This window comes from Schistocerca nitens, chromosome 11 (genome assembly GCF_023898315.1).
Source record: "Schistocerca nitens isolate TAMUIC-IGC-003100 chromosome 11, iqSchNite1.1, whole genome shotgun sequence".
Classification (NCBI taxonomy): domain Eukaryota; kingdom Metazoa; phylum Arthropoda; class Insecta; order Orthoptera; family Acrididae; genus Schistocerca; species Schistocerca nitens.
The window spans coordinates 57288583-57312754 of NC_064624.1; the positions used below are offsets into that span (position 1 = coordinate 57288583).

The 24172-nt window shown below is 38.6% G+C and overlaps 1 protein-coding gene across 1 annotated transcript in view; it reads left to right on the forward strand.

The window, feature by feature from the left end:
- LOC126213272 (zinc finger protein 99-like) overlaps positions 1 to 23512 on the forward strand; it is a 108758-nt gene extending 85246 nt beyond the window's left edge. The window contains exon 8 of the mRNA XM_049940934.1: positions 21165 to 23512. Within this exon, the coding sequence (XP_049796891.1) occupies positions 21165 to 22326 (1162 nt within the window). The 3' untranslated portion in view covers positions 22327 to 23512. The remainder of the gene's footprint in view (positions 1 to 21164) is intronic.
- Positions 23513 to 24172: the final 660 nt, after the last annotated feature.

Sequence of the window (24172 nt, forward strand, 5' to 3'; positions counted from 1 at the left end):
ACTTTTGCTGTGTGTGTCTCCTGCTAAATTGTAATTCACACACACACACACACACAATAAAACTATATTGTATGAGAGACAAGCAAAGCCAGAAGTAGCCAAAAAGTTATTATTCAAGATGTAATTTAATTGTATTACAACTGAGCATAATTTCATAGTGTTTCTTGTTGGTTTATTGAATATAACTAAAGAGGATAGGAGAGAAATTAATCAACAATAATGTAGCCCCACATTAATTAAAACTGCCTGACAATGGTAACACAGTTTTTTGATTCTATGCCTGTAGAGAGCTGCTGATTTACACTCATGCTCATAAATTAAGGATAATGCTGATACATGGTGAAATAATGCTCTGGTGGGTGGTTTATGGGGTATGACCATGCGGTGCATTTGACCTGCAGTCGTCGCATGGTGGTGCTGGCAGCAGTCCACATATGCAGAGGTGTGTTGGTGCAAGTCAGAGTATGGTGCAGAGAGTAAGTGTGCAGACGTTTTCAGATGTGCTAATGGTGACTGTTTGTTGAAAATGGCTCAAAGAACATATTGATGACGTTATGAGAGGTAGAATACTAAGGCGACTGGAGGGCTGATCAAACATAGCAGGTTGTAGCACGGGCCCCCCCCATGTGCCACGAAGTGTGATCTCAAGACTATGGCAATGATTACAGCAGACAGGAAACATGTCCAGACACTACAGTACGGGGCATCCACAGTGTACAACACCACAAGAAGGCCGATATCTCACCATCAGTGCCCACAGACAGCCACGGAGTACTGCAGGTAGCCTTGCTCGTGACCTTACCGCAGCCACTGGAACAGTTGTCTCCAGACACACAGTCTACAGATGACTGAACAGATATAGTTTATTCATCCGAAGACGTTAAAGGTGCATTCCACTGACCCCGGTCACAGGAGAGCTCGTAAATCCTGGTGTCAAGAACACAGTACATGGATATTGGAACAGTGGTCACAGGTTATGTTCACATACAAGTCCAGGTATAGTCTGAACAGTGATTCTTGTCGGGTTTTCATCTGGCGTGAACCAGGAACCAGATACCAACCCCTTAATGTCCTTGTAAGGTACCTGTATGGAGGTTGTGGTTTGATGGTGTGGGGTGGGATTATGATTACTACATGTACACCCCAGCATGTCTTTGACAGAGGAACTGTAACAGGTCAGGTGTATCGGGACATCATTTTGCACCAGTATGTCCGCCTCTTCAGGGTGCAGTGGGTCCTACCTTCCTCCTGATGCATGATAACGCACGGCCCCACTGAGCTGCCATCTTGGAGGAGTACCTTGAAACAGAAGATATCAGGCAAATGGAATGGCTCACGTGTTCTCCAGACCTAAACCCCATCGAGCACTTCTGGGGTGCTCTTCGTCGACATATCACTGCATGTCTTCAAACCCCTAGGACACTTCAGGAGCTCCGACAGGCACTGGTGCAAGAATGGGATGCCATACCCAAGCAGCTGCTTGACCACCTGATCCAGAGTATGTCAACCTGTTGTGCGGCCTGTGTTCATGTGGATGGTGATCATATCTCATATTGATGTTGGGGTACATGCACAGGAAACTGGCATTTTCTAGCACATGTGTTTTGGGACGGTTTTCTCAACTTATCACCAATACCATGGACTTACAGATCTGTGTCTTGTGTTCCCTATGTGCCTATGCTATTAGCGCCAGTTTTGTGTAGTGCCACATTGTGTGGCACCACATTCTGCAATTATCGTTAATTTATGAGCATGAGTGTAGAAACAAAGGTGTCATCAATCCAGGTTTAATGTACATTTTTGACCTCAAATAAAATTTCTTGATAGTTATTTGATAAGAGGTGAGAAATATAAATGTTGAGGGTGCTAGATCAGAAAAAATGTTCAGTAGGGGTTGCTTTCCACCCAAGTTCCTGACTTGTTACTTCTATGAAGGCAGCAGAGTGTAGATAGGCATTCTCATACAGTAACTACAGTAGCTGCAATTTACTTCGATAATTTTTGTATGTTGAGACAGCCAGGCATCTCAGATATTGAAATGGATGCCAACTGCGATGGGCACACCCACACACCCCTGGTATGCAGTTCTTAACACAAAACTTCATCTTTGTGCAACTACATATGTTTTCTGTGTATAAAGTTCATACTTAGTGGTTCAAAAAGTGGTTCAGACCCCCATGTGATCATGCTGTTTTATATCTTCAGTTATTGACTTTTTTCCATTTGTTGTATGTTTCTCTATTTCTGGCGAACATGTAGAGATACTGAGTTGAAATTTAAATAATTGAAGCTTATCACTACATCTAAGTATTCTGATAACCACAAACTCACTCATCAAATCCTTTCAATGAACAATGTGCATAAATGTCAGTTCTGGTGGTCTAGCAGTAAAGTACATGGCTGGAAATTGAGAGGTCATGGGACTGATTCTGTCAGATCACCACTGTCTCTGTTTTCACCTTAATGTAGCCTTAGCATCTGAACGATGTACGGAATCACCAGAAACAACACAATGCAGATTCCTTTGTTAAATTGTAGCTCCCTTTTCCCTGGCTGCATAACTGGGGTAGGTTAGGAATACCCAACTAACCAAAGTGACGTCCATTGAATGACTTGCACCATGGCGTTGAGCCACACAAAACAATAATAATACCAATAATAGTTATTATTATTATTATTATTATTATTGGTAAACACATTTGAAGTTTGTACATAACTGTGAGTGTGATTCCTCCGTGCACTTCTCAATATTTTAGGTAATTTTGGCCCAGGTGGACTAAATATATCAATAATCTTCACATAGTATGCTGCATGAAAAGGTCAGTATGTCTTTACCAGGAAATGTGGTTCAAAAACATAATGATGAAAATGTAGTCAATATCTGGCCTTTGCATTTACACTGCATCATATTTATAAGTAAACCATAAAATAATGGATACTTCAGCCCAAAATCACAAGTGAAAAGCAACACTTCCAGTAGAAATTTCTGCAGCCTACCTTGTCTGCAGTTTGTGCAGCTGGGTGTTATGTGATTCTATTTTAATGATAACAAAACCTAGTCAAAAGTATACATTGGGTATCAAAGACAGCTGTTCGGATTAACAATGAAATTAATGTAACCAGCAGGCTGTAATCAGCCTTTAGACAATCAGAATTCTCTTTCTGTGTGCAGCATCCTTCTTTATGACACAATCGTGAGCGAGTGCTCTGTGAAGGTTGGTAGTTTCTTGGAGTGATTCTAGCTTTGCATGCTAAGTGTCTGCATTTGAGTTACACATTAGGTAATTGTTTTTGAGACACACACACACACACACACCACTTCACCTGTGGTAAAGCAAGTTGAACAGTGTACGTTTTCACCATGGTTTCGAATCCACATTAAATATGACATCACTTCTCTACCTGCCTTGGGCACGGATGTGTGTGATGTCCTTAGGTTAGTTAGGTTTAAGTAGTTCTAAGTTCTAGGGAACTAATGACCTCAGAAGTTAAGTCCCATAGTGCTCAGAGCCATTTTGAACCTTCGCTACCTCATTTAGGAGTGTCGGTGTAGGTAGGGACATGACAGAGGTGGGTGTTATGCCAGGTAGAAACTCTGCCACCATTACATATCCTTACATGCGTTTTTTGATCGTCATGTAAGGTCACAAGTCACTTATTTCTTATTCCACCTCAATTTGAGATGTTGTAAATATTGGTCAGAACTGGGATTCGAAATCTCTCCTTTAGGTGGGTTTGACTTGTTGCGACAATTCATTTCCATCATTCTTTTGTTTCCTCAAGTTTCTGAAATTCTCAAGATCTCCATAAAGAGCACGTATCTCAGTTTGAATCCTGGTCTGCCATAAAAATATTCATCATGTCATTTCAGGTTGTAGTACATGCACAGGCGTCAAATGCTTATGATTTTTAACACTTCTCCATGCATTTTCTACAATAACATTTGGTATAGGTTTCGATTCACAGTCAGATATGGATCTTTCATCATATCGTTTCGTGTTCAACATGCCACTCTTGGTTACTGGTGAAAAGGAATCCGATAGTTAGTGTCTGTTCATGTGTAGTCAACAGTTAGGACATGGGCAGGGTTTGCCTCTCATTCAGCACAGAAATTAACGTCATGTTATGTCCAATTCAGATATGTGAACATCTCGCCACTGGTGAAATAACCCGATTTTGAAAGTCTATTTGTCGCCAGAAGTCGACGACAATAGGTCTAATCCCAGTAAGGCAAAACCTTTTGGTTTCGTCTTTTATTTTCAGTAATCTCGATATTGGTGAAAATGTAAGATTTCTAACATTTGATTGTGCTTAGTTAACAATCCAATTAGTTGCTGGGTTCGAGTCCCCATCCAACACAAAACATTATGCCGTGTCATTTCAAATTCAAACCAGTACACACTTTGTTACTTGTGATTGAAACCAGATTTAATACCTTTTGTGGTCAGTCAAGAGGCACAACACAAAAATGTCCAATACAAAAATGTTTGTGATGAAATTTCAAGTTGAACTTTGTTTTTTGAAAAGCCTCTTACTGTAATAAATATGAGTTTACAAGCGTCATGACTATGTCACCTCTAATGACACGTTTTCTGATATTTGCATTATCGTAATATTAATTTGCCTCTAGATTGATAGCTATAAATAGCTATCTGTTGTGGTCTCTTGTAGTAACGATTTTCTGTAGTCCAATGACTGTACAGAAAAGAGAGCAGAGGACTTGCGAGATAGTTACATTATGTGGGTTGCATACAAATGCAATTAATTTCGTTCAGTCACTTTTGAGTGAGTTAGCCCATGATTGCCTGGCTACCAAGTGTCCTCAGCACAGTCTTATTCATCACATGGTGTCTTTGGCTTTCGTGTTGAAGGAACATTCTGCAGAGATTTTCTGTGGTGTATACAATTTGTTGAGAAGCATTTTCATACTGAACTATGTTGAGATTGCACTGGTTCACAAGTACAGAAAATCTCAGTTTTCTTTTCTGCAGCTTTTCTGTTCCATTGAGATGTGCCTTATCACCTTTCTGTTGATTTTTTATGTTGGGCATAAATGAAGAAATATACATACACACATCTGGCCTAGCTTTTAACTGCACAAAACAAATATTGGCTAAAATATTACACTAAGAACGCAAGTGCACAGATAAATAGGCATCTGTAGACTGCCAGCATAACTAGCCATCTGAATGACTGCCAGCCACTGAAAAAATGTGGTCTGTTACATTTTTAGACCCGCACTTGGTACAAGGCACAACTGACTCTGACATTAAATATTTCCTTATCTACAATGTTGTATGTACTTATCAAGTGTCAGAACATTAATTCTACTAGAAGGTTACAAACGTATGCCAACAACACATGTGATGCTTGTGTCAAGTGTTTCAGTGATATACCTTCATCTAAAATACATAAACATTGTTACCATTTCTGTCTGAAAACATGTTACTGGTGGTTTTTAGAATGAGGTAATGTCAGTAGACTTTTTACAAGTTTTTGGTAATGCTTCACCTTAGCAAGTGCCATTTTAAGGGAAGAAGATAATGTATCATTACTCACACTATAAAAATGTAATCTTTTATTTTATGTATTATTTATCACATATTCCATTAACCTTTCTTGTGATAAATCACAAGGATGTGGAACAAGTCATAATTACATAACACAGATATAATACATTTATATAAAAGTAACAGAAATGCGATATAAAATGATGAGTAAGCTTCATGCTTAAACTTGGGTCTACAGTATAGCTCAAGTAAGATCAAACGATTACTGAGAGAGAAAATGTAGTACATTGTCCAACTTAAATAGTTGAGCCAGAGCAAAATACATTAAAACATAGTTTTAAGAATGTAAGTACCAATGGATAGACAATTTAGAAAAAGTCAGTCATTGCTTTATCTGCAGGTACTCATCAAGAGAGTAGAAGGTATTTCCCATTAGGTATTCTCTTAATTTATGTTTAAAAGTAGGTAAGACATAAATGTGAATTTTAGTGTCTGAAGGAAGAAAATTCTTGTGGCAGAATAATTAACACCTTTTTCCACAAGACTTAAATCTTTCAGACTCCTATATAAATCATTTTTTGTCTTAGTATCATGATCATGACATTCACTATTAGTTTTAAAAAGAGTCTGGTTATTAGAAACAAAGATGAAAGAAAATACGTATTGAGAGTTGACTTAATATTTGTAACTTATGGAACAAATTTCTGCAAGAATACCTTGGATGAACATTGCTCATGATGCTCACAGCTCTCTTCTGTGCAGTAAATATTTTTTTGGTTAAAGGCTGGTTACCGCAAAATATTATGCCATATGACATGATAGAATGATGAAAATAACCAAAGTAGGCTGCTGTGATAGTGTCCACATCACCAAAGGGGGTGATTACTCGCAGAGCATAAGTTGCCACACTTAGCCTTCTATGTAGGTCTAGGATATGCACAGACCAGTTAAACTTGCCATCAATTAGTTTGCCCAAGAACTTAGCTGATTCACAGCATAGTATATTTAGTTTACAACAGTTTAAGTGGCATACTTCATTTTGTTGCTGAGATGTATGAAATTGCATAAACTGAGTTTTTTCAAGATTTAGAGTTAGTCCATTGCACTTAAACCAGCATTATATTTATTTTCTAGGTCATTGTTAGTTCGACTTTCAAGCAGAATAGTGGTATCAACAGCAAAATGAGTAAATTTACACTAGGTTCTCTACAAAGTGGGAGATCATTGATGAAGATAAGAAAAAGCAAAGGTCCCAAAATGGACCCTTGAGACTCTCCATACTTTAATGTGCCCCAATTGATGAGACAAGTCTATCACAAACACCATTAATTACACCTTCTGTTTTCTGTTTCGTAGATATGATTCAATCCTCCTACCAGTGCCACTTCTCAAGCCGTAAGTATTAGCCTTCTGTAAGAGAATGTTGTGGTTCAGACAGTCAATAGCCTTTCACAAGTCACAGAAGATTCCAATAGCGACATTTTATTATTTATTGACTCTAAAATTTCATTTGTGAGATAATATATATCCTGCTCAGTTGATCTATGCTTTTGGAAGCCAGACTGGTTTCTTTTGAGTGTGTTGTGGTTGCCAAGATGTTCTACAATTCTTTTATACATTAGTTTCTTAAATACTTTCTTGAAACTACTTGGTAATGACATTGGGCAGTAGTTAGATAAATTGGTTTTGTCACCCTTCTTGAAAAGTGGTTTCACAATGTCAAGCCTTAATCTCTCTGGGACAACACCTTGCTGCATAGACTCATTAAAAATGTGACACAGGACTTGACATATATGGTCACTACAGTGGTTTAGAATTTTAGGTGAAATGCTGTCAAAACCTGTGGAATTTTTATTTTTTAAAGACTTGATAGTATTTTTAACCCCAGTAATAGTGACTGGGGCAACACATATTGGGTCATATATGTTGGGATTAGCTCTTTGTAATAAACACATAGCAGCATTTAAGAAACCCGTACAACCTACATTTTCTGCTGCAGTTAAGAAATGATTTTTGAATACGTTGGATACAGCTAGAGGATTATGAATTACCTCATCATTAAAGATTATCTTTATGGTATTAACAGTCTTGGTACTCTTGCCACACTCTCCCTTTATAACATTCCAAACTGTTTATATTTTGTTCTTGGCTTTATCAATTTCAGACTTAATATACAAGCTCCTGGATTTCTTTTTCACCATTTTTCAAATTTTACAATATATTTTATAGTGAGACCTTTCAAGGGGATCATTTGATACTCTCAGTGAGGCATGTAGCTCCCTCTTAGTCCTACAAGAAATTTTAATACCTTCAATCATCTGAGGTTTACTGGAAGAAACTTCATTGTTATTTCTGCAAGTCTTTTTTGAGAAGGCCATTTCAAACATAGAAGAAATTTATTTAAAAAAAGGTTAAATTTAACATAAACATCTGATGAACTATACACTGGAGCCCAATCTATCTGTGTCAAATGGTAATTAAAGGCAGACATAGTTTCAGTCTTTGTAAGTCTATAGGACCAATAGGTGTGGGAGACTTCATCACACAGATTAATGTTATTGACTTTAAGAAGTTGTCCATCATGGTTGGACGGGCCATAAATTACTTTGCTTACACTAGCACTGTTGACTCTACTCTTGTCAATGAAAAAACACATCAAAAAAGCTTTGCATCACCCTGGTTCCCAGAACTCCTGAAGATAGATCGTGACTGGATATTGCATCACAGACACAGTCCCTTTGACTGTTCAGAGAGGTCACTAAACCTGCCCAAAGATGTAAACAACCATTCATGAGCAGCGCCAATTAGATAGAGGGAGTCTGATAGCCGATCAGTTCCAGTCATTCCACCAGGAAGGAGGTACATGGCTCGTGTTGTCTGTAGTTCAACCATGCCTAGATGGTCAATACAGCTGTTCGATCACATGCACATTGTTACTTTGTGCCAGGAAGGGCTCTCAACAATGGAAATGTCCAGGCGTCTCTGAGTGAAACAAAGTGATGTCGTTTGGACATGGAGAAGATACAGAGAGATGGAACTGATGATGCCATGCCTTGCTCAGGCCGCCGAAGGGGTACTACTGCAGTGAATGGCTGCTACCTACAGATTATGGCTGGAGGGGACCCCGACAGCAACACCACCATGTTGAAGAATGCTTTTTGTGCAGCCACAGGATGTCGTGTTATGACTCATACTGTGCACAATAGGCTGGATGATGCGCAACTTCACTCCAGCATCCATCACGAGGTCCATGTTTCCTACCTTGACACCATGCAGTATGGGCCCAACAACATGCCAAATGGACCGCTCAGTATTGGCATCAATTTCTCTTCACTGATGAGTGTCGCATATGCCTTCAACCAGACATTTGTTAGACACGTGTTTGGAGGCAACCCGGTTGGGCTGAAAGCCTTAGACACTCTGTCCAGCGAGTGCAACAAGGTGGAGGTTCCCTGCTATTTTGGGGTGGCATTATGTGGGGCAGAAGTATGCCACTAGTGGTCATTGAAGGTGCCTTATGATATGTGAATGCCATCCTCCAACCGATAGTGCAACCATATTGGCAGCATATTTGTGAGGTATTAGTCTTCATGGACGACAATTCACGCCCCCATCGTGCACATCTTGTGAATGACTTCTTTCAGGATAACAACATCGCTCAACTAGAGTGGCCAGCATGTTCTCTGAACATGAACCCTATCAAACATGCCTGGGATAGATTGAAAAGGGCTTTTTATGGATGACATGACACACCAACCACTCTGAGGGATCTATGCCGAATCGCCATTGAGGAGTGGGACAATCTGGACCAACAGTGCCTTGATGAACTTGTGGACAGTATGCCACAACGAATACAGGCATGTATCAATGCCAGAGCATGTGCTACTGGGTATTAGAGATACCGGTGTGTACAGCAATCTGGACCACCAACCTCTGAAGGTCTCACTGTGTGGTGGTACAACATGCAAAGTGTGGTTTTCATGAACAGTAAAAAGGGCAGAAATGATGTTTATGTTAATCTGTCTTCCAGTTTTCTGTACGGGTTACTGAACTCCCGGAACCGAGGTGATGCAAAACTTCTTTTGATGTGCGTGTTATCTAAAAGGCTCCCGCAATTTTGTGTAACTCTTAGTGGGCCAGTTAATCGATGTTATTAACAGCCTAATATTGCTATTTATATGCATTTTAACTGGAGCTATGTGAGGTTATGCACTAACTGAGCTTCCGAGAAAAGCTGTAATATTTAACTTCTGGAATTATGTTTCCAAGACTCTATAAAACATTTAAACTGTATTTTGTATAATCTGTTAGTAAATAACACCAAGAAACTGATCAGAATACATGATCAAAAAACAGACAACTTAGCCAATGTACAAACCAATTGACTAAACACCATCTTAAGAAGGAACAAAGACGTTTGACTAGATTTTTGTTAAGATAGAGATGAAACATAAACAAAGACTTTGGTGGAAGAAGACAGACATTAGAGGATGATCTCAAAAATACAAACTTTTCACCACCAAAATAAAATTTTATATCAAAATAAGAAACAATTTCGAGTACACACACACACACTCACACACACACTCACACACACACTCACACACACACACACACACACACACACACACACACACACACACAGAGTTACAGATCTCTAATTGTGGAGAAAAATCGAACTTTGCACCAAAATAGAATTGTATTATTTCTCAAAATACACATGCTGTGTAACAAGTCATCATGTCAACTGACCATCATTGCCCCACTCAATAGTATCTAAAATGCTTATACTGGGAAACAGTCGCCCAGAAAAATGACTAATACCCTGACATCAGATCACCATACTGTTTGGCTGACTTTGACATCAAATTAAAGGAGGATTATTGACGAATTTAAGACATGAGAAAAAAATTCTGTACTTCAGTAATTCTCGCCCACAGATGCATTTTATGCTACAGGGTGGATAGGAATAGCACCCATCTGTGTTTGGCAATGTTACAGAGCCAATATTTGATTAATTTAATGCATGGTACAACGATTGAACTACTCTGAGTGACCTATAAGTTATGTCAATAGCGTCGACAAGCCAGCAATGTGTATTTTTGTAAGTAATGTAGACAGTTTATATGCGGTAAAAGATAATTTGAAGTTCCTCCATGCTGGCCACTGTGACCGAGTGATTCTAGATGCCTCAGTCCAGAACCATGCTGCTGCTACAGTCACAGGTTCGAATCCTGCCCCGGGCATGGATGTGTGTGATGTCCTTAGGTTAGTTAGGTTTAAGTAGTTGTAAGTCTAGGGGACTGATGATCTCAGATGTTAAGTCCCATAGTGCTTAGAGCCATTTTTGAAGTTCCACTATGCCTTGCAAAGTATCAAAGTATGGCGCAGAAGTTGGACTTCGACTGTCAGCAAGTGGTTTAATTTCTCTTGGTTTTCCAATGTGCAAGCCAAGCATATTTTTGTACTGAAGAACTATTAAGTTATGTTGGTACTGCCCCGTGTGTTTTACACTTGAAATCTTACCTACTTTGAGAAATAGTTCTTGGTGTGTGTGTGTGTGTGTGTGTGTGTGTGTGTGTGTGTGTGTGAGAGAGAGAGAGAGAGAGAGAGAGAGAGAGAGAGAGAGAGAGAGACATAATGATAATTTAGATGTTGGGTATAGGACATACACCTTTTTGTGTAATTTTTTGGATAAAGATTTCTGAAGATGAAGCAAAAGAAATTCAGATTGTATGTATACCATTGAGCAACGCTAAGACTCATGTTTGGGGGTTACATTGAGATTGAGTACTTCATTTCGATATGTGCTAGAATATTCTGCTGTAGTTATTTGGAGACTAGAGAGAGGAGGTGGTGCGGGACATAATTATGTAATGCATTCAAGGTCATTGATTGCATTATTGCCCTGACATGTAGGCAACCTAAAGGTTAAAGGTGACATTTGCCCTATTTGATGTACCTTTCCCACTTACCACCAATTTTTTGCAGAACTTCACAATTCCCTTAACTTGGGAATAACTACCCAAGGCCTTGAGAAATGCTTTCAGGTTAATGTTACTACTTCTCCTGAAATGTAATTTTTGTAATGTCAGTGGGGACATTCTTTTGTGAGCTCGATATCTAATTTCTTGTAATTTACACAAGCTGCTGCTCTACAGCTGTAGCTCACTCTGCCTCTTGATATTGCTATTTTCTTTCACTGGACAGTGCATTGCCTGTTTCCTTAGAATTCAGAAAATTTTTGCTCAATAACTGTGGTCTGCAGTTTTCTCCATGTGTTTCTTGAACCTTTTGTTTGTACTCTGTTGTCTTTATTTATTTTTATATTTGATGGCATTTATTTTCTTACTATTGGCTAGGTACTATAGCAGGTTGTATACATCTATTATTACAATCTCTCACATTATTTGTGCATAACATGATGAGGATACTATCCACCTATATTAATATATCATTAAACAACAACTATATCTCTTCAGTAATATTGTAGTGTGTTAGTATATTATAACAAAGTTAAGAATATAGATTATACTGAACCTCTGTTATTAAAGGTGGATTCTGTGTACTCTGTTGTATATATTTATGGCATTTTAATAATTTTTATCACCTAATCTATAGTATAATTCTATCACTTATCTATAACCATACACAAATGTCTACTGCATGCAATGACCTTGGAAAGATATGTAGATATTTCTACACCTCTCACTCAGTTTCAGGCACTAACTTTATGACAGACTCAAGTCTCTAACTGTAGCAGGCAGTAAATTTTATACCGTTGTATTGTCCTGTGAGGCAATTAGAGAAGTTTTTTTTACATCTGGCGCAAAACCAGGAACCTTCATCCTCATCTTTTCTCCTCAGAACACACTGCTTCATTGTCAGTTTAATCAAAGCTACCTTCCCATGTGGCCATGATCTTGTGACAGGCTTCACACTTATCCTTCAGCAAACTTCCATAATTTGGGGGGGGGGGGGGGCAGAGGGGGGGGAGCAGTACCTGAGATGGCCTAGAAAGAATGTGCTTCGCTTTACTCTTCTTATGAGAGCTCGATCATCTTGCATCTGTGCTGCATGTGTCACATTCTTCCAGGTGGTAAGCATTTGGATTTCCTATCACCATTTCACACTGTTATCCTTGCAGTATTGCATTGCATGCATTTTCCTGTTGTATGCCAGTAGCCCTTGTGAGTGGATCTTTGAGAGGTACTACAAGAGTCAGACACCTCTTTGGCCCACAGAATTTTGTATATGGACTAAATATTATTAAGAACCAAGGTTCATGCTCCTGAAATGAAGAATTACTTGTTCTGGAGTTCCAATCTCACCAAACAAGTTTTCATCTTGTTTGTATTATATGAAATACCATGTCTACCCATCTGTCTACTGCAATTCTTTTGTGTATTGCATCTAAAATTATTTCCTGCACTTTTCCTGAATTTTCTCTTCATACCCAATAAATGGCTTATCTTTTTCGAATATCCAACTGTTGTATTCACTTGGAGTCATAAAAGTATTCCCCACTGCATTCTTCTGAGGGTTAATACCACCACTTCCTGCCTGTTTATGTGCTCTGAATGAAACTTGAGCCATTAGGACGGCTTCATGTTACTGCCCAGATGGTACTCTGTACTGAAGAGAGGCAGCACTGATAGTCATGTTCTTAATTATTGTGTCTTTCAGGCTCTGCTTTGATTTGGTGCGTAAGTCAGGCCGTTGTCGAGATACAGACCAAGACAACAAAACACCTGTTATCTCTTGATTGACATATTTTTTAGTCATGGCCAGTTTGCGTCCTAGAGTTCACCCTTCTAGAGTACGTGAAGTGTTTTATGTACTGTCAGTTGCAGCATGGGCAAGCACTAGCTATGCAATATTGCTAAACCTTCATTACATGTATTCAATACCTGTTCTGTGAAATCACATGAAACCATTGTTAGCAGTTGGTCTGCATGTGACTCAACTTCATTAACTCACAGAGTATGTCCAGTATTTCAAAAACGGACTTCAAATTAATGTCCTAAAATAGGTCTGCAGTCAGCTCCTTGTGGGCCCTCCTTTCTGTAGTTACATCGACAGTTGTACTCTGCAAACCACAGTGAGGTGCATGGCAGATGATACATGCCATTGTACAAGTATTAGCATTTCATGCTGTTCCATTCATGTATGGAACATGGGAAGAATGATTCTTTGAATGACTTTGTGCATGCGGTAATTATTCTAATCTTATCGTCATGATCCCTATATAAGTGATAGGTAGGGGGTTGTTGTATATTCGTAGAGTAATCATTTAAAGCCAGTTCCTGAAACTTTGCTAACAGACTTTCTTGGGATATGTTACATCTGTCTTGAAGAGTCTCTTTAAATTCAGTTCCTTTAATATCTCTGTGACACTCTCCCACGGATTAAACAAACCTATGACCATTCATGTTGTCCTTCTCCATTTATGTTCAGCATCCCCTGTTAGTCCTATCTGGTATGGCACCCACACATTTAGCAATATTCTAGAAATGACCGCATAAGTGATTTGTAAACAATCTCCTTTGTAGACTGGTTGCACTTCCCTGGGGCACACCTGAAATTATTTCTACATCTGACTGACACTATCCAAGATAACATGCTGTGTCCTCCCTGCCAAAAATTCCTCTTTCCAGTCACAAATTTCACTTGATCCCCATATGTTTGTACTTTTGAAAATAAGTGCAGGTGTCATACTGAGTCAAGTGCTTATTGGAAATCAAGAAATACTGCATCTGCCCGATTACCTTGATCTAAAGCTTTCTATATGTTATGCGAGAAAGTGCAGTTGTGTTTCACATGATTGGTGTTTTACAGATCCGTGCTGGTGGGTACTGAGGTGGTCATTCAGTTTAAGAGATCTCATTCTGTTTGAGCTGAGACTATGTTCCAAGAATCTACAACAAATTGATGCCAAGGATATTGAATGGTAGTTTTGTGGATTACTTCTACTACCCTTCATATAGACAGATGTTATCTGTGCCAATTTCCAACAACTGTGCACAGTTTTTTGTTCGAGGGAGCTATGATAGATTATAGTTAGAAGAGGGGCTAACTCAGTAGGAAAATCAGTATAGAATCTGATAGGGATTCCATCAGGCCCTGGAGCTTTGCCCAGTTTTCATGATTGCAGCTGTTTCCCGACATCACTGACACCAATACTTATCTCATTCATCTTTTCAGCGGTACGAGGATTAAATTGGTGACAATTCTCAAGTGTTTTCCTTTGTAAAGGAACATTTGAAAATGGAGCTAAGCATTTCAGCTTTTGCTTTGGTACCCTGAATATGAGTTCCTCATTTCAGCATCTCATTCACTAGGTATTGGACACAAACTTTGGTCCCACTAACAGCCTTTACATACAACCAGAATTTTTTTGGGTTCTGTGGAAGATCACTTGACAGTATTCTGCTATGGTAGCCATAGCTCTGTTGATAGGCAAAGGTGTTTCATTTAGCATCTCTATATCTATAGCCCTACGCTTTATTTTACACCTATGATGCAGTAATCTCTGCGTCTTTAGAAGTTTCATTACAGTTACCGTATACCATGGATGCTCCCTCCCATTATGAACTGTTTGACTGGGTACATATCTGTCCAGTGTGTGTTCAACTATTCTTTTAAACTTGAGCTAGAGTTCCTCTACATGCTCCTGCCCTGTGCTGAAAGTTTGAGGTTCCTGTTTCAGATATGACATTACCGATTTTTTATTTGGTTTATTGAACATTTATATCTTTGTGCTTGTTTTAGTTGTCCTTTGCACTTTAGTTATCATTGTTGCCATAACTGCATCATGGTCACTGATACCAGTTTTGATGTGGACATCCTCAAAGAGGTCAGGTTTATTTATTGCCATTAGATCCAATACATTTCTTTCATGAGTGGGGTTTCTAACTATCTGCTCTAGGTAGTTTTCAGAGAAGGCATTTAGTAAAGTTTCACAGGATGTATTATGTCCATGACTAACAAAACTGTAACTTTCCCAATTAATTGTTGGATGATTAAAGTCTCCACCAGTTATTACAGTATAATTAGGGGACTTATGAAAAAGGGAACTCAGGTTTTCTGTAAAGGTTTTTTTGTTTCTTTGTTTGCACTCTGTTCTCAAGCTGTCGATTAATCTGTTAAGTTATGCTCCGATTGTTTTCTTACCCAGAACAAACATTTACACTACAGTATGCACAAATGTGTACTTGCCTGTTCTATTTCACAGTCGTTGTTACGGAGTCTACAGTTCCTTAGGAACTTAAAGAAGACCTCTTAAAGTGTTTCATCACACACAAAGTCATGAGATCCTTCAACCCTTAGTCCCCAATGTTCTCTTTCTTGATTATTATGATAAAAAACAAAGGAACAAGGTAAGCCTCAGCACATCATCATAATACCGTCCATCTAGGCTGTAGCATGAAGATTCCATGCTGTAGCACATGAATGAATTAGGACCACATTCATGCAGTAATAAACTATACCCATGTACATGCTGCCACAATGTTGTACATCATTTTTTTAATTAAAAAGTCTTTAAATAAAAACGCATTTCATCTTTGTGGTTCATCTTTGGATTATGTATAGGGATAAGAGTATAAGCAAAAATTAATGTACAGTCCTAGTTTGTACAATTCTAAATCCTTCCAGACTAACAATGTAAGGGGAGGCCACTTGTGGACTGAATTCAAAGGAACAACAGTTGAGAGGTTTATACTAAATAAATTAACTAAAGACACAAAATAAGTCGGAAAAATGTTCATCTACATCTTTATGGCTACTCTGCAACTCACACTTAAATGCCGTGTTGAGTGGCTGAGCAGTTTGAGTCGCCTTGCCACAGATTTTGTGACCCTCCTGCCCGAGATGCGACTCCTCCCTCGGGCATGGGTGTGTGTGTTGTTCTTAGTATAAGTTAGTTTAAGTAGTGTGTAAGTCTAGGGACTGATGACCTCAGCAGTTTGGTCTCTTAGGAATACACACACATTTGAACACTTAAATACATGGTAGAGGGTTCATCGAACCACCTTCACACTAATTCTCTATTATTCCACCTTGAACAATGCATGGCAAAGATCAACACCTGTGTCTTTCCTTGCAAGCTCTGATCTCCCTTTGTTATTCTGATCGTTGTCAACAAAATACTTTCACATTTGGAGGAGGAAATTGGTGACTGAAATTTCGTCAGAACATCCTGCCATAATCAGAAACACTTTTGTCTTAATGGTTTCCACACCAAATTCTGTATCATGTGTGTGACACTCTCTGCTCTATTTCTCGATAATTCGAAACGTGCTTGGCTTCTTTGTGCTTTCTTGATGTACTCCATTAATCCTATTTGATAATTATCCCACAGCATGCAGCAGCACTCCAAAAGAGGATGGACAAGTGTAGTGTAGGCAAGTAGAACAGTGTTTGATTAGCATTCGCTAGAGCATTTTCTGTGTGTTCTTCCCAATTTAACTTGTTCATAATTTTAATTCCTGGGTATTTAGTTGAATTTACAGCCTTTAGATTCGATTGATTTATTGTGTAACAGAAGTTCAACGGACTCTTTTTAGCACTCATGTGGATAACTTCACTCGTTTCATTATTTAGCTTCAATTGCCAATTTCCGCACCATACAGATACCTAAATCGTTTTCCTTGCAGAAACAACCAAAAAAGCATGCCAAATTTAAACGAACGCAGAATCCAGAAGATTGGCGATCTTTTACAGAAGCTCAAAGTTTAGAGCAGACTTCTGTGTTTCATGCTTATAATAATTTCCACAGTGAAAGTTTGTCTCGAAACGTGGCAGAAAATCCAAAGAGTGTATGGCCCTATGTAAAGTATGAAAGTGGCAAGACACAATCAGAGGTTCCTCTGTATGATAGTAATAGAAATACCATCAATGTCACTGCTGCTGAAGAGCCTTCCGAAATTCCTTCACTAAATAAGGTAAGTAAATATACCAGACTTCAAATCAGCAACAACTGCCAACACGAGTAACTTAGAAGTAGTTGTCCTCAGAGTAGCGAAGCCACTTAAATTACTTAATGAGAGCAAGTCTTCTGGTCCAGATTTTATACGAATTAGGTTCCTTCCAGAGTATGTTGGTGCAATAGCTCCAAACCTATCAACCGCTTGCTTGACGAAATTTGCATAGGTCACACCAATATTCAAGAAAGGCAATAGGAGTAATCTACTAAATTATAGGCCAGTGTCATTAATGTCGATATGCAGCAGGATTCTGGAACATTTATATAGCGTTCAAACATATGATTTACCTCAAACAGAATGTTCTTGACACATAGTCAACATGGATTTAAAAAACGTCATTCCTGTGAAACACAAATAGCTCGTTACCCACATGAAGTGTTGAATGCTATCAACTAGGGATTTTAAATTGATTCGATTCCATATTTATAGATTTCCAGAAGGCTTAAGATACCATACCCAACAAGCAGCCTGTAATCAAATTGCGCGCTTATGGAATGTCGACTCAGTTACGCAACTAGATTCATGATTTCCTGTGAGAAAGGTCACATTTTGTAGTAATGGACAGAAAGCCATGGAATAAAAGAGATGTGATTTGTGTTATAGGTCCTCTGTTGTTCCTTATCTATATAAACGATTTAGGAGACAATCTCAGCAACTGTTTTAGGTTTTTTGCAGGCGGCGGCAGTGGTGGCGACGGTGGTGGTGGTGGTGGTAACTATTGATGTCATCGGTCGCTAGGCTTACACACTATTTAATCTAACTTAAACTAACTGACGCTAAGGACCACACACACACACACAAACACACACACACACACACACACACACACACACACACACACACACCTGCCCAGGGGATGACTCAAACCTGCGATGGGGGTAGCTGCACGAGTGTGGCAACGCGTCTCAGACCTGCAGCTACCAGGTGCAGCTGTTTGCAGATGATGCTGTCATTTATCGACTAGTAAAGTTATCAGAAGATCAAAACGATGAAGACAATATATCAGTATTGTGTAAAATTCAGCAATTCACCCTAAATAATGAAAAGTGTGAGGTCATCCAAGGATGCTCAAAGGAATCTATTAAACTTAAGTTACACAATAAAGCAATCATATCTAAAGCTCATCAGATTAACTAAATACCTAGGTATTGCAATTACAAACAACTGGAACTGAAAAAAAATATAGAAAATGCTGTGGGGAAGGCGAACCAAAGACTGTGTTTTATTGGTAGATGCAACAGATCTAGTAAAGGGACTGCCTACACTACACAATGAAGTACAGCTGACCAGTGTGGGATCCTTACCACAAAGGATTAATGGAGCACATCAAAAAAGTTCAACGAAGGGCAGCGCATTTTATACTATGGAGAAATAGGAGAGAGAGTGTCACAGACATAATATAGGATTTTGGGTGGAAATCCTTTCAACAAAGGCGTTTTTCGTTGCTGCAGTACTTTCTCAGGAAATTTCAATCACCAACATTTGACAGAAACCTTCTTAGGGGGAAACGATCATCATCATAAAGTAATTGAAGCCAGAGCTCACACAGAAAGATGTAGGTGTTACTTTTTCCATGTGCTGTAAAAGAGTGGACTAATAGGGTATTAGTGTGAAGATGGTTCGGTGAACCCTCTGCCAGGCACTTATGTGTGAGTTGCATAGTATCCATGTAGATGTAAAATTAGGAAGTTTTATTGAATTTAAAATTTTCCTTTTACAATGTTCTAAATATAATAAAACTGCTTTGTGCTAGACTGAAACATGCATCAAATCAGATGGACCTGTCGAGACCTCCTTTTTCCAAATTGTGAAAACCATCAAATTGCTCTGAGCTACATTGAAGCATGTGTCAGATGCAATGAACCAGCAGAGATCTAGCCAAAAACAACTAATGTAATGTGTAACTGCAGGTATGAATACAAAATAAATAATCAAAATGAATGAGAAATATATAAGTGAAGTCACCAGCATGCCAGAATGGTTAAATGGTAGGACCACACTCACACTGAAGTGTACAGATTTAAACAAAATACACAGTAGTGACAGTGTAACGTCACAGATGGAATATGAAGCGGCCACACAGCGGAATGAGGCTTGCATATAGTGTCTGTGGAGGACATACTTAGGTGGCGCTCAAAGCAGTTATGTGACCAGTGTGATGTTTAATGCTTACGAAAAAGGTCCAATAATGATTGGTTCACTAAAATGAAATTAAGTGATTGCAATTAATCAGAACACTGTTGCCCAAAGAGAAACCTCTAAATTACTCCAAGTGAACCAAGTAGTAACATCAGCCATAACTAAATAAAACTAAGTTAAGCATCAAGGATGGACGTCATTCCAATAACTGAGGATAGAAAAGTTTGTTAAAACAGCAAGTCCCGACTTGACTTTAAAAATATGTCAGGAATGATTCACTTCAGGGGAAGTTAATAAACTGAAATGGAACTCATTAGAAGAGCATAACGAAACTTGTGTAAAAATGTTAAGAACTGATATCACCAAATGATAGTGGCCGTGATTTCTGCTTGTGAATCAGTCAAAAATTGTTCGTTGATAGTACACGTGTACTCTAGGATTTCCAACTCTTCCAATAAATCAAGCTTTTTGCCTTTCTGAGCTCAACATGAGATGCAGAGATCATAAACTGGGGTGACTGGTCCCCTGCAGTCTCCAAATGTTCAGCAAATGTAGGATGCTACTTTACGTGATGTTTTTGTTTAACAAATGCTTGCTAGATCTCATGCTAAATATTCTTCCAATTCGACAGACAATGTGGGTTCATCTTGTTAAATGTGTGCTTAAGTCCAGCACAGAGCCATTTTATGGTTTTTAAAATGTTGAAAAGGGAAAGGCCTCGGTGGATCCATCTGATTTGACATATGCTCCAGTCTAGTACAGAGCTGTTTTATATTGTTTCTGATGTATATTGTAAGAGGGAAATTTGGAGGACGGGTAACAATTTCTGATTTGCATTTGGAATGTGGAAGTAGGACCATACCCTAATTTCTGTTTATTTTGTTATCCCCGTAGATGATCTAAAGATGGCAAACAACAGCAAAATGCGTTGTTATTAAAAGACTAAGTTGCAAAAAAGAATGTTTTTCATTCAGATATTCTACTTATGGTTGCTGTAACAGGTGGTCTAATGAAATGGAAGATATTTACGAATTGTACATAAAATCTAATTGTGAGCGTGCTGCTTCAAGGTACCACATTATGTATAAACTGAACTTGTTCACTGAGTGCCATGCAGCCAAGTACTGATAGTTTGGTTATATTACCTGTTATTGGGAAGCTTTCATCGTGGATTCTCCATTTAGAGCCAAAAATGTTTGCTGTAAGTAGCTAAAAAATCATGTTAAGTGGTAAATGAAATTTTTTCATAAACAAGACTTCTGAAAAACAACTTGTTTAACTAAATGAATGCTTTATTACTAGCACATCAGTATGAATGCAGTTCTGTGCTACACAAGCTGGCAAATCAATGTGGAGACTCCACCTGCAAAAAATAGTCTCAACTCAGAAATTGTGAATCAATGTGTATTTCTTTATGTGCATGCTATAAATTCACTATCCATTCCAACAAAGAATTTTTGAATCTAAAATAATGTTTTTCTATATACAGAAAATTAAGATATTTACTGCTCTTCTGTTAATGCTTCAGATTGATTAAAACCACTGGTGAAGAAACATGTCTCCAGGGAGCAACTGGTGATGAGCTGGACATTGCTGCAGAGAGATCAGCACATTCTGTAGGAATTAGAACACCGAGGCAAGTTTCTTCCTCTCAGGAGCAAATTGCCTTTTGCTCTAGTAATAATTACAATTTTGAGGAAAATGTCTTCACATGTAGTTCATGCCAGCAGTCGTTTTCATCAAAATACAGTCTCACAATGCATGTATTCATTCACATTGATGGAGTAGAGCCACCTGAGAATATCTGTATGTGGTGTGGCAGAGTATTTACCTCCCATGACAGCCTCAGCAAGCATTCTGTGGTGCAGAAGGTGAAAAGTCGAGAGAAATGTGATCAACAAAGCACTCTTTCTTATGAATATGATAGTCTCCAGTTCTGTGAAGTAGTGTCCACTGGCGAGACACCACACACATTTGAGTTTTTTGAGGAACCGTTCACTCCATCTGCTCAAGCCAATAAAAATACATTAGCATACACTGTCGAGAGGCCACAAAAATGTTCTGTCTGTGGGAAATCTTTCACTGCGTCTGGTGCTCTCAAGAAACACGTCTTACTACACACTGGTGAGAGACGTCACAAATGTGATTTTTGTGGTAAATCTTTTACACGGATTTATTGTCTGAAGACACATGAATTAACACATGGCGAAAGAATGCACAAATGCGAAATTTGTGGAAAAGCCTTTACTCAGTCTGGTCACCTCAAGAAGCATGAATTCATACATACTGGCGAAAAACGTCATAAATGTGGTGTCTGTGGAAAATCCTTCACGGAGTCTGGAAATCTCAAGAAACATGTATTAACACATACTACCGAGAGGCCACACAAATGTGTTATCTGTGGGAAAGCTTTCATTCAGTCTAATAGCCTCAAGAAGCATTCAGTACTACATACTGGCGAGAGTCGACACAAATGTGACGTGTGTGGTAAAGCCTTTCATTATTTTTACCATCTCAAGCATCATGCATTAACACACACTGGCCTGAAACCACATAAATGTGACATCTGTGGTAAATCGTTCACAGAGTCTAGCAATCTCAAAAAGCACGAGTTAATTCATACTGGCGAGAGACCACACAAATTTGTCTGTGGGAAATCTTTCTCTGAGGCACGTCAATGCTCTCAATAGGCAAGTGTTAATACATGTTGGCGAGGGAGCACATAAGTGTGATGTCTGTGGGAAATCCTTTAGACAGTCTAGTAATCTCAAGAGGCACACTATAATTCATACTGGTAAAAGGGCACTTAAATGAGATGTATGTGGGTCAGCTGTTATTCCGTCTAATGGTTTCAAAGGCACACATTAATAGATACTGATGAGAGACCAAACAAAACTGACACCTGTGCAAATGCCTTTCACTTACTGGTTATCTTGGGAAGCATGCAGTAATAAATAATTACAAGACATTATATAAATCTGAAAACCATAGGGAATGAAATAGGTGTTATTGATGATATTAATAAAAAAGACGTTCTTTTATGAGATTCGTTTCCTGTGTGAATTAATGAACATCACTGATCTGCCTAAATCGCCCGAAATCAGTAGTATATATTGGAGAAGTGCTGTGGTTCTAAGACTGTTAGCTGCAGTGTCAGGTTTCTTACAGCTAATATTAGGTCAATAGATCAGTTAATGTTTGGGGTGTATTACAGAGTTAAGACTGAATCTATTATCAGGGCTAGCATTTTGTTTGAAAGTAATAGTCTGCATGGTGTAGAGGAGAAATGTGACTATTGTGAAAGATATTTCTTTGGAGACATTTAAAGGCTACAGAGTTGTGTTTAGTTAACAATATTTACACAAATGAACGTGTATCATCTTACATGTGGAAATGAGTGCAGATATTGTAAAAAACAAGGAATAAGAATCATGTAAAAACTGTTTTGGCGAAAGTAGACATCTTAAATTGTATATTTGTATGTATTAAGTATTTGTTTCATATCTGCAAAATTACGCTGAGCCCTTGAAAGTTAACAATATATGTATATCAGATTTTTCAGTTCTTTTAAATAGGGTGGTTTATTAGGCTGTACTCTAGTAATATAGTGTTTCATATTCAGAAGAAAAATTCATTCTCAGACGTTCATTTGAGGTGTGTTTTAAAATATCATTGAAACAGGCTGAATGGTATCTGTAATTTAGTTAATGGACCAGATATCATGCAAATGCATCTTTTATGAAGGTGTGGATGATGATGCCTACTTGCATATTTTGTGAAATTGAATTCATTCTTTGAGTTTGTAGGTATGTTTTCACTATTTAACATATTTTGTCAGTCCCCTGTGAAATATTGTGTCATTACTTATGTATGTTATGGACTGCAATTAAATTATTTTCATGTATTTGTAATATTTGTTTTATAATTTTCTACTGACATTTGTTTCTTTAATTTTTTATACACACATCAAGAAAAGTTTTGTATCATTCCAGTTTTCAGAATTACTGAAGATAGACGCTGACTGTGGATATTGTATCACAGTCACAGTCCCTTAGACTGTTCAGAGATGCCACTAAGACCACCCAAAGATGTAAACAACCATGCATGAGCAGCACCTGTTAGACGGAGAGGGTCCAACAGTTCTAGTAATTCCACCAAGGAGGTCGTACACGGCTCATGTTGTCTGTAGTTCAACCTTGCCTAGACGGTCAGTACCATGGTTCAATTGTGTCCACATAGTTGCTTTGTGCCAGGAAGGGCTCTCAACAAGGGAAGTGTCCAGGTGTCTCAGAGTGAACCAAAGCAATGTTGTGTGGACATGGAGGAGATACAGAGAGACATTAACTTGGCAAGGTACATCTTTGCAAACATGACACCATGCAGTGCAGCACAGATGGGCTCAACGACGTGCCAAATGGACCACTAAGGATTAGCTTAATGTGCTCTTCACTGATGAGTGCCACATATGCCTTCAACCACACGATCGTGGGAAACATGTTTGGAGGCAACCTGGTCAGGCTGAAAGCCTTAGGCACA